The 12,260-nt window shown below is 39.9% G+C and overlaps 1 protein-coding gene across 1 annotated transcript; it reads left to right on the top strand.

The window, feature by feature from the left end:
• Positions 1 to 10,863: 10,863 nt before the first annotated feature.
• LOC137393839 (gamma-butyrobetaine dioxygenase-like) lies at positions 10,864 to 12,197 on the top strand. The gene is made up of 3 exons (XM_068080548.1): positions 10,864 to 11,048; positions 11,186 to 11,346; positions 12,046 to 12,197. Exons 1-3 carry the CDS (start codon positions 10,864 to 10,866, stop codon positions 12,195 to 12,197), a joined length of 498 nt encoding a protein of 165 aa, XP_067936649.1.
• The last annotated feature ends 63 nt before the right edge of the window (positions 12,198 to 12,260 follow it).

Below are 12,260 nucleotides of genomic sequence, written 5' to 3' on the forward strand. Positions count from 1 at the left end.
TTTTTTTTCCCAAATCTCGATCGTGGCCAGTTGCTGACAAAATGCATGTTGAGAAGGCTACATACTCAGAGGTACAACATACTAAGTGTGATGAACGAAGCAACTTTTTTATTATATATCTGTTGTGATATGTTGTTATATAGCTTACAGCTAAGCTTGTTAAGAGGACATAACTGCCAAGAGTGGTTTCCAGCTATACCATGACTCATGTTTTGGTATGGTTAGCTATCAAGTGCAATAGTTGTGTTTCTGCCTTTAAAGCACACCATTTTAATGCAATTAATGAAAGTCCTAGAAGAAGCGAGTAGGTAAACATGATTAAATATGTTGATCCAAGAACGTGTTGTCCATTGTGATTAATTTAACCTGTTGCATGTCAGTTGACTGAAGTTAGTTACTGAAATAGGGAAAGGTGTGACCTGTTCTCTGCAGTTTATGAAATCGATGTCAATACTTGTCTACGTCAATATTGTAATATATTCAATTTAAGCATTTAGTGAAACGGTTGTGAATATTTCTTGTAGAACCCGTATCAGAACCTGCACCTGCATTTCAAATCTACATTTTCAAGCATAAATACTTCCCCTTTATCTTAATGGCTTCTTTTAGATGAACCCGACCAGTTTTAGTAAAACCACAAGTGTCTGAAACTAAGTGAATTACTCTCTACCACCTTCCTTAACACTCTAACCTTTGTAGGTCACTGAGACTGAAATGGGAATGCAGAAGTTCATTAACAACTTACTAAGAGATGGGCTTTTCATCATAACCGGTACGCCGGACAGACGTGTGGCTGATGAATTTGGTGAGAAAACGGGCCTCGCTCCAACCATGACTTACTATGGGTAAGCAGAGATTTGTCTGCTCACAGTGTTACTAGACATATTAGTTTACTAATATCATGCCCAGCCCAAGTAGTAATAACATAGCGAGCAAGAATAACATTCTCAATGCTGGTGTATCTGGTGTGGTCCAATGTACTTGTAGATAGAAGCTCTTAGTTGACTATATGTAATATCTAAACTTATCAGCAAGAGAGATCATCACATGAAAAAGGATGTGCCATTCTGATAAATCACATTCTAGATTCTGAGTCGAACTCGATAATTCCTTCATGGCATATGCGACAATGTATACGATGACAAGTATATTCGCCGAAACTGGAGTGTCAACCTTGTTGGTATTTCATTGTCCCATTAGCGGTTGCATCGCTACGAATGTCTTGCCTACTTTGAGAATATTTTGCGTGTTGTTGTCTTAGCGCGAACTCTAGGCAAATTGTCAGACTAGATCATAAAACTGATCGCCCGCCAGTACAAAAGTGTTAAACAGCAATACTGAAGGTTAACAGTTAATGCAGTAACCTAAAAGAGAAACCTGACACTTAGTTATCACTGTCAGCCCTAGTAATGACTGACTAACTATTAGACTTATGGATAAGCTTACGAATGATCTAATTGAATAACTCAGAAATTATGATACTCAACTAAGTGTTATAACTGTTAACCTTCAGTTTCCTTGATTTTCAGTTCTTCACTGCACTCCGAGTAGGTACACTGTGCCTGGCGATTGTCATCTTTTTTGTTGCCAGTGGCCTTGCGCCTAGCAACGAGGAGCTAGGCGCAAATGTGAAGAGCAACCTTCACCTTCAACCGGAATGGGCGAAGCTGAGAGTAGAACTTGGACTTTCAAGTCATGAGTCCATAACAACAATGGATATAAAATATTTGCCAAAATAGAACATTCAATACTTGGTTAAAAAGGTTATAAATTATTAACAGCTATTCCTATCTACTTAGTAATTCCAGCTCATCTTAACTAGCATGCAGAATGTTTCCATGTCCTAGGGGTAGACAAATCCAAAAGATTGACTAAACATGAAGCTATTATTATTTTGTTTGAAGGGGAAATACCCTACAGGATGAAATTATTTGCGGAGTTTAATTTCACAAAAATGGTCTTTTCAAGCATATTCGCGGACCAAATTATTCGCGGATAAACATATTCGCGAATAAATTAATCCGTGAAAGCAGTTCACAGCGAGTAAAACCTTCACATGCGTATACCACATGTTTAGGTTTCTATTTAGCTAAAAATTTTATGTCGATCATGCTAAGCTATAAACCTTTGGCAGCATCCAAATGTTTTCGTGAATGTTCATCGATTTGGAGGCCTTTGGTGAACCAACAACTTGTGGTAAGCTGTGAGTTTTTTCAACATAAAGAACAGCAGCAGATTTTTTTTCGATGAAAATGCCATGCCGAATTCCGAATAACTTGCGATAACCTTGAAAGATTTTGTAAGAAGTGTGATGCATTGGCAACGGGCTTAACTTAAAGTCCCGGCAAAGATTTTAAAAGAGTTTGAAACTCTGCTACGTTTACCAACTCTGGGTAGCGGCTAGTTTTTAATTTGAAGTAGTAGTTATTCTCCCTTGTGTTAAAAATAAAACCAATTATTTGCGGGTTTTAATAACTCGTGGATTTGACTGTACACAAACTCGCGAATTATTAAATCCGTCAAATATTTTCATCCTGTAGAGTATTACCTAAATAGCATTAGGGTAATTTATAAAGTGAGAAGACAACTCTTATGTAGCACCGGAGTTTGGCTGATACATTTGGAGGAGAAGTGTTTGCAATATTACATAGTTTATATCCTTTATTGACCTAACTGGGCAGGTCTATTCTAGTTACAGCAGTTTTTCAGATCAGTCCTTATATCCAATTCCAAGACAGCATTATCTGAGAAATATAGTTTGTAGTATAAGTAACATTCCGGCAGTCTGGGCATGAAAGATGGCTTCCTATCATATTTGTTTCATTGCTTAGTAGCAGGTGAATATACTTTGGAGCAGGGGTCAGAAACCTATGACTCTTGAGCCATATGTGGCTCTTGTGATGATTGCATCTGGCTCTTTGATAAATCAGTGAAAAAAATATTCCATAATTTCGCTGTTAATTTAATTAACATAGTAATACAAATCATGCTGAAATTACAGTACCAATAAACAAAATAAAAAATAACATCCACTTAGTAAAAATATTTTTCATTTGCAACCTTTTGATGTGGGGCGCGCAGAAAAAGTTTTTAGTGCTTTCTGTACTTCACTCTGCGCAGGCTGCACAGAGACTGCACGAGTCAATTTTAGATCAAAAGGTAAACCCTTCAAACCAAATGATGGTTAAAAGAAAAAAGACGAGGAGTATCGGACATTTCAGCAAGATTGGACAGAAGAATTTGCCTTGTGAATAGAGCGAGCTCTGCTGTGTGTCTTATACGCAATAATAAAATTGCGTCGATGGAACAGTCAAATATATAGCGACACATCGACTCACGCCGTGCCATATTTAGCAGCAAAATATCTAATGGGATACAGTAGAAAAAAGGCCTGCCAAAAACCTTTGTTTAGATTACAAGCTAGCCAACAGCAGCTCCATGTATGGACCCGACTCTATGTATGGCTCTATGTATGGACCCGACTCTATGTATGGCTCTATGTATGGCTCTATGTATGGCTCTATGTATGGCTCTATGTATGGCTCTATGTATGGACCCGACGGTGTAACTTTAATTCTGCTAGCTTTGCTAGTTCTTTAGCAATTGTGAGGAGCTTGAAGCCTTTTACGGACAGCAAATATGCCAAATCGTTCATGCTAGTTGTCATGCTAGTTGTCATGCTAGACGTGGTAAAAGAACTTTTTGATGACTTTAAAGATAAAGACAGGATAGTAAAGCGGATTGAAGACATGCCTGTGTCAGCAAAAACTGTACATGACAGTGTCATCATGATGGAAAATTAGGTGGAGAAACAAGAAAAGAACGACATAAATGCAGCCAAGTATTTTTCCCGCGCTTTCGACGAATCAACAGATGTCAGTCGTTTATCTCAGTTCAGCGTCATCGCGCGGTACGTTGCAGGTGACACACTGGGCGAGGAAAGTCTTGCTGTTCTCCCTCAAAAAGAACAACAAGAGAAGATTTATTCAGGTCTTTCATGGAGTTTGAGAAAGAGAAAACCTATCAAAGGAATAACTTGTTTCTGTATGGACAGATGGTGCTCCTTGCATGGTGGGGAACATAAATATAATAAACCATAGAACATAGAAACAATTATTATATATAAATAGTTATAATATAATAGGATTTATTATACCTATGGTGGGTAAAAACAGAGGATTAATGCATTTTGCACCAGGAGGCACTTTATGCACAGATCTGTGACAATCAGCTTGATGAAGTAATGTGCTTGTCATTCAGGTCGTCAACTTTATTGTTGCCCGAGCTTTAAATGATCGCCAGTTTAAAGCGCTGTCGGATGAAGTTGAGGTTAATTATCCCGGTCTGGTTATGCACAGTAATGTTCGTCAGCTATCAAAAGGGAAGGCGCTTAGCCGTTTTGCCTCGTGCCTAAGAGAAATCTTGACTTTTCTCAAAATGAAACACGTCGAGCATCCCAAGCTAGCAGACATCGAGTGGCTTCTTAAGTTTTATTATCTCGTAGACATGCCAGGACGCCTAAACCAACTCAATGTGAAAATTGAAGGCATTGGAAATACAGTCTTATCTCTTCAGCAAGCCATTTTGCATTTAAGAATAAGCTGGAAATATTCATTGCGGATATTGAGACCGTTTACTGCGCTTTGAAAAACTAAAATATTTTTAAAATGCGTACATGGCAAATGCCTCCGCTCCACATCTCGACCTTCAACAGCTTGCAAACTTCACATCTAACCTCTTGTAGTCATCTAACGTTCGCTTTGTAGACTTCCGTGAGCAAAACTAATCGTTTCAAGTTCATTTTTCATCTACAGAGTGTGCAGTGGAAAAAGTAAACTTGGGTTTTACACCAGCTGTCTCTGTCAGAGATTTTGAAATAGAAGTTGCAGGCCTCACCTCACGCCCTAAGACATTTGGGTGAATAAGTTCAAGTCACTGAATGAAGAGGAAAGGCTTGCACGAGAGCAAGCAGAGCTGACATGTAAACACAAATGGACAGACAAGAACAAATTTCCACACGCACACCAGCTGATAGTCAAAACATGGAACACGCTATCTGTCACATACAAAACACTGCAGCATGTGAGTTTTGCCGTTTTGACCATGTTTGGCTCTACATATGCACGCGAGCAGTCATTCTCACACATGAAGAACATTAAGACGAACCTGCGGTCACATTTAATAGATGGAAGCCTAAAGCATAAAGCTGAACTTCACCACGTATCAACCGGACTATGAAGTTATCAGCAAAAGCATGCAGCATCAAAAATCGCATTAATAGTAAGAAGTACTTTTCATAATATCTCTGTTATAATATTGTTGTTCAAAATAAATCCCGTTTTCTTATACTCTAAAATTGCTCAAACATACTAAATCTGTTGGTCTTCTTTTTCCATTTAATGTTTTCGAGATTCAAAATATACATATGGCTCTTCTGGAATTTACTTTTGAAACATGTGGGTTTTTGGCTCTCTCAGTCCAAAAGGTTCATAACTCCTGCTTTACAGGAAAACTGTGATACAACAAAGTTTCTTTGTCAAATACTACTAAACATCTCACTTTTACTCTGATCGACATGGAGTAGGCTAACGGGTAATAGGACTTTCCTGCAAGACTAGAACATACTCGAACAAGAGGCTTAACCCACTGTGTATTTTTAGACTCAGCTGGATAGTGGAAAATATACCTGTTCCTACTAATCTTGCCTATAGTTCTTACGCCTTGGATCTGCATACTGACCTAGCATTCCTCATGCGCAGTCCAAATGTAAGTAGCTACTCTTGCGACCAACCTAGCCATAGTTTCTATGCATAACTTTCTATAATGCTGCGTAGTAATACTGTATAATTATGATATGAAGAGTGAGGTTGAGTGTTCTAGGCCACACACACAGTGTAGAGTTGAACATTACTCTTTGATATTTGTTTGGGTGTCTTTTTCAGGCATGGCCAATCCAATATATGTTAGTAGTAAGCGCGACTCGCTATACAAAACAGTAATATGCTGAAATAATAATCATAAAATGCAATCCGCATTATCCCCTCTTATTTAAAGTACACAAAGCAACTAAATTAAGCTATGCATGTCTCTAGATTTTCTACAGTGCCGGTGATATTCTAAAGCATGTAAGAGTAACATATGAAAACTTAGCGGTATAGCGAGTCTAAAAATGGACCTATGAAAAGCTCAACAATACTAAAGTCAACCATGTGCTGAGTATATACTATGAGTATAGCTTCAACAGGAGTACCAATTTAGCATCAGCTAGTCACTCCGCTTACACAACATAATCTGACAAGCACTGTGGTTTGTTCTTTTGTCACTCTGATCGACGAACAGGTACCTTCCGCTCAGGCCCCAACTACAGAAAGACCTAAGGCCACTGTCTCTTGTTGAACTTCTCCAGATTGTTCCTGCGGCTCCTCATTATGTTTCGGCTCAGCTTCTATATTTCGGAGCCTTATATCTCTCCTATTCCGTCGCACAAAGTCCTCATCTACCTGAACACTGTATGACTTTTTCCTTAACTGTTTGAGAACTCTTGCTTCTTTCCATTTTCTGTGATGTTGTCTGTAGTATTTCACAAATACTGGCTCTACTTCTTGCAGTCGTCTCAGATTCGTAGCACCTTTAATATACTGCACCTGCCGCCTCAAGCGTTTGTGCTGTTTCTTTGCATGACTTCTCTTCTTTTCTTTAATTGATTTTTCTCCTTTTTGTGGGACTGTAGACCTAGTGGACCTATGGAGTAACCTCTGAGTAGGACTGGTAAGCATTCTTTCTGTTGTAGTAGTACGGTACTCAAGCAGTGCCATATATGGATCATCACATCTTTGAAGTAGTCCCTCAAGCGTTTTGATGGCTGCTTCCACCTTTTCATTTGATTGGTGGTAATGGGGGCTGCTTGAGGTATGTTCAAATGTCCATGACTGAGCAAACTTAGAGAAGAAGTGTGACATAAACTGGGAGCCATTATCACTGTATACAGTTACAGAAACTCCCCATCAGGCAAAATAATTTTTGAGGGCCATGACTACCTCTTCCGTTCCTTGATGTTTAAGTTCCTCAAACTCTATGAAATCAGAAGGGTATTCAACCACCATCACATAGTGGTGGTTGATTTACTTGAACAAGTCTACTCCAACATTTGTCCATGGCTTCATGGGGACATCATGACTTCATAGATCTTCTTCAACTTGCTTGAGAGAATCCTTGATGCATGTTTGACAGGACTGCAGCATCTTATGTACATCATCTGTGAGAGATGGCCAGTACATTGTCAGTTGAGCTCTCCTTAAAGTCACATTAAGTCCTAGGTGATCCGTGGGCAGCTTTTGCAGCATTTCTGTCTGCATGCTCAAAGGCACAACAGCTCTGGTCTCTTTGAAGACAAGCCCCTGTTCTACCGTAAGTTCATCTCTAAAAGAGTGATATGCTCTCAACGACTGAGAAATGGTCCCAAGTTCTGCCAGGATCCAGGAAATCAGCTTTGGCAGCTGGTTGTCATTTTGCGTAGCTTTCCATAAGCGATGATACTCTGGAGTTAGGAAAGAGAGGTCCTCAAGAGCCTCTGCCACCAAAAGCACATCTGAATTAGCCACCTGTACCACTGGGGGTTGAATGTGAGAGTCTCGAGACAGCATGTCTGCGGTTAGCTGCTGTTTTCCAGGTCTCTAAAGCGCTTTAAACCCTGCGTACCTTTGCAAAGTGATCAAACAAGCTTGAACCCGCCTGATTGCTTCGTGAATAAACTTTCTAAAGATAGCCTCTAAAGGTTGGTGGTCCATCTGTACTGTCACATCCGGGTGTCCAAATATGAACTAGTAAAAATTGGTCATTGCAAAAACGATAGCTAGCATTTCTAGCTCTATAGGAGCACAATGCGGTTCACTAGTGGTTAATGAGCGGGACACATATGTCACTGGCTTTTCGTGCTGTAAAAAACTGCCCCTAGGCCGGTCATTTATGCATCTGTTTGAATTACTACTGATGACTTCACATCAAAATATTGTATTGTTTCGGCTTTGCTGAACATCTCCTTCAGTTTGGAAAATGATTCCTGATGGGTATTTTCCCACACAAAATCTTTCTTGTTCACCAGAAGTCTTAGAAGCTCCGATTCGGCTGATAGATTTAGAACAAACTTTGACATGTAGGTCACATGTTCCAAGAAGCGCCTATCCCCTTCTAGTGATGTTGGTTGCTTCATCTTGGAAATGGCTTTCACCTTTTTAGGATCTGGTTTTAGCCCATTTGGCGTGAGCACATGGCCAATATACGGCGGTTCGTGCTCAAAAAACTTGGATTTGTCCCTGTTCAGTCTCAGACCCGTTTTCCTTGCTCATTCCAGCAGACTTCTCAAGTTGTAGTCGTGTTACTTTTGGTCTCGGCCGTACACAAGTCTGCTATCAGCTACTACTGTTACCCCTTTCAGCCCCACAAGAGTGTCAGCCGGCCTTCTCTAAAATTTCTCTGATGCACTGGATATGCCAAATGGCATCCTCAGGTACTTGTAGCGCCCATTTGAAGTCCAGAAGATAGTTAATTCTGTTGATTCATCTGATAATTTGACTTGCTGGAAACTACTTGTAGCATCACAGAGGGAGAAGTATTTTGCAGCATTCAACTGAGGCAACACATCTTCAAGGGTTAGTATGGGTATGTGACTGCTCTTAATGGCTTTGTTCAGATTTTGTGGGTCAATGCAGATGCGTACTGTCCCATTAGGCTTTCGGACAGGCTGCATAAAGCTGATCCACTTGGTTAGGCTATCTGCTTTTGTTATAACTCCACATTGCTCTAGCCTGCTTAGTTCTTTCATGACATCCTCGTTCATCATCAGCGGTATCTTCCGTGGCGGACCTAGACTGGTCGCATGGTAGCTGTCACAGTGTGTGCTCACACTGAATGCTAATGACTCTACCAGCCCTACAGTAGCCGAGTCAGCTTATCCTATTATTATAAGATTACTTATGCTAGCTATGTTTGGGCTAGCTATGTTTGCCAGTTGCTTACACACATCCTATGCATACAGTTCATTACAGTTCATACAGTTCATACAATATAACATTATTAACTTACAATTCCTGGCTTTATGATAGTAGCATAAAGCTCAATGTTGTATTCACCAGGCAGAAGTCTTAGTCCTTGAAAAACGTTTTCATACTCTTGCAGTAGAACATTCACTTCAGCCTCAAATACCAGGTTAACCTGCTGTGGCAGGTGTTTGAGCTCCAGATCTAAGCATGTTGTGGCTGAAAACAAGCTGTGCTGAGCTGTAATAACTACCAGAAATTTGATTTTATGTGTATTGTCCCTTCTATCCAAAGTTTCTAGGAAACACCAACTCAGGGGAGTACATACTGAGCCATCGTCGAGAGTCAGTTGGGTTGTAGTTTTTTTGCAGTTTTGGTTTTCTCAGCAATCTGCAGTCTTTCTCAGTCAAAATTTTGTGTGTGGCACCGGTGTCCAGATGAAACTCCAAAACTGTTTTCAGTTGGCACATCGAGAGACGAGTAGCTTTCTTCCTTGTCGTTTGATCGACAGACTTTTGCTCAGTTCTTCATCCAAAGAACCGTTCCAAGTGATACTTGCTTGGTAGCCTTTTTCCCTTCTAGGTTTGTCTTCCCTTTTTTCCCTTGTTTGCCGCTTAGACGTGCAACAAATTGAATAGGGATTCATTTTACCACATTTGCGACACGGCTTGCCATAGGCCGGGCATGACCTGGGTGGATGTTTTGTCGCCACATCATTGACATGCTTTTGCCAGATTCTCAAGCGGCCTCTTATTTTGTTTTCCCTTGTTACCATGTGTCACCAGCTTGACTTTCTCTTAAAATCTACACTCGATTGCTTTCAGATCTCTATTTGCATTCTCAACCGAGCGACATATCTTCAATGCTTTCGTCAGAGTTATGGTGGACCTTTCAAACAGTCGGCGGCTGCTGCGGTCACTATCTATACCAAGAATGAGAGCCTGTAAAACCATGCGCTCATATAGTTCACCTAAGTTGCAAAGCTTTGCTATTTTATGAAGTTTTGTCACAAACTCATCAACTGAAAGCCTACCCTGTTTAGACGCCATTAGTTTATGCGTCATTGCCATCATACTTATCCGAGGTGCACAGTATTCCTCAGAGTTTTTAAAATCTGCGTCAAAGTCATCTTTATCAGTTGTTCAAGTCCATGTGAATGAGGCGAATATGTCCAGACCCTAGGGCCAATCTTTCTCAATAGCAAAGCTATTTTGACCTTCGAGTCCGCTTGGCTCTTTTTCAATGCAGTGGTAAATAAATAGAAGTTTCTCTTAAAAATTTTTCGATGCTCTAGGAGGTTAACGCTCTCCTTCAACGACTCAGGATATAACAGCTTTTCCATTGTTAAATCAAGTCGCTCCCACCAAAACAAAACTTATCCCACACTCGTTACGGTTTAACTAACCTTACCGCACTCGGGCACCATCTGTAATTATGATATGAAGAGTGAGGCTGAGTGTTATAGGCCACACACGTAGTGTAAAGGTGAACATTACTATTTGGTATTTATTTGGGTGTCTTTTTAGGCATGGCCAATCCAAAGAAGGCCATGCGCATGCCCGCTTATATATATTAGTAGTAAGCGCGACTCGCTGTACAAAAAGGTAATATGCCAAAATAATAATTATAAAATGCAATCCCCAACAAATACCAATTCTATTTTCAGCAACGTATGTGCATGTACAACCATTTAGCAATTGTTCATTCATCTGAAACCATCTATAGGTTGTTGCTTAGGTTTAAAACCAGTTTTACTAAATAACTATGTGCTCTGCCTCAAAAGTTAACGACATCTTCTCTTTTTTGTCAGGTACAACTGCTGCACTGCATGACTCAGTCTGAAATTGGAGGAGAGAGTGTCATGTCGGATGGTATTCAAGCAGCCAACCTTCTAAAAGAGCGACACCCGGAGTATTTCCACATTCTCACTAGCCTTGAGATTAACCAGAAGGATGTCATTTCTCACTACAATCAGCAGCAATACTACGTCGCAAACCGATCCTCAACCATTATGTGAGTACCAGTTGTTGACCTGCCAGGGTGTGACAATCCTTGCACAAGCTTTTCTTGAGTAAGTAGTGTCAGTGTTCGATGCTTACTTTCTGTGATATTTCTAAGCTAGAGCAAATAGAAGTGCATTTCTTTTTTAGCCTTAACAAAGATGGCGATCCTGTGAAGCTCGTGTTCAACTCAGGGGCACAGAGCAGCTTCTTCTCCGGTAGCCCTGATCAGTATGAAGAGTACGAAAGAGCGACAAAAGCATTTGTAGGTCTCCTCAATGAGTGCTCCATTACTTTCAGGAATGAACCAGGTAAGCTTGCGGTTCTCTCTAATTTTGGCAGTTTTTTTATGCTTGGAAAGCGTGTAACAAAATCTTGTGAAATCTTACCTATCATTAGTAGCATCATTTAAAAACTCATTTCAACTCTAGTTCATATGTACCAACTTTGCCACTTCCTAATTTCCAAACTCATTTTTCAAATCAAACATATTTCTTTCTATATTAAAAAAATATTGAGCTCGCTTTAATTTCTATAATAAATCTATGCTAGGCTCATGCTTTATTTTGGAATGGTAAGTTCTATGAGAAACTTGCAAAAAGATCTGGCATCCGTATAAAATGGCATCTGTATTGTTATCAGTACAAAATCAAGATCTATGAATACAAACCTATAAAAATTATTGAGCCACTGTGCATTGTTAGTAGCTTTGACAGTACTTGTCTTGGGATTTCTGATACAATAATGAAATACCGTAAAACCTCTATTTGAGCGCCATGGCGCTGTATTTTTCAACCCGTCAAATATAGTGACATTGCGTTAGATGTTGCATTCAAATAAAGGTGATGCCCAAAGAGAGATTGTGCGGTATTTAATATCTTTTTAGTAGTAGGAGAATGTTTTGTAAAGCAGATTGTCGACATAATATTTTTAAATATATTCTTCAGATGATACGCTTGTTGCTTATATGAATCCAGGTTGTATTATGATTTTTATTTAAATGAATGCAGGTGATATCATGGTGTTTGACAACGAGAGAGTCTTACATGGAAGGGCATCCTACGACAAAAGGTATGAAAGGAAGCTGGAAGGTTGGTACCTCAGCTGGGACATGATGCACTCACGGCTCAGAGTCAGCAATATCAAGACAGCGCAAAACTAACGCTTAGCGCTCACATGATGTATGTCTCAGGGCTGCTAAGGCAGCGAGCTATAAAAACTTTTC

The sequence above is a fragment of the Watersipora subatra genome, chromosome 4 (genome assembly GCF_963576615.1).
Source record: "Watersipora subatra chromosome 4, tzWatSuba1.1, whole genome shotgun sequence".
Lineage (NCBI taxonomy): Eukaryota > Metazoa > Bryozoa > Gymnolaemata > Cheilostomatida > Watersiporidae > Watersipora > Watersipora subatra.

Excerpts from the sequence above, each read along its gene's own strand:
- LOC137393839 (XM_068080548.1), top strand. The coding sequence starts at position 10,864 with ATGACTCAGTCTGAAATTGGAGGAGAGAGTGTCATGTCGGATGGTATT. Across the intron at positions 11,049-11,185 it reads AACCGATCCTCAACCATTAT|CCTTAACAAAGATGGCGATC; the intron begins GTGAGTACCAGT and ends TTTCTTTTTTAG. Across the intron at positions 11,347-12,045 it reads TACTTTCAGGAATGAACCAG|GTGATATCATGGTGTTTGAC; the intron begins GTAAGCTTGCGG and ends AAATGAATGCAG.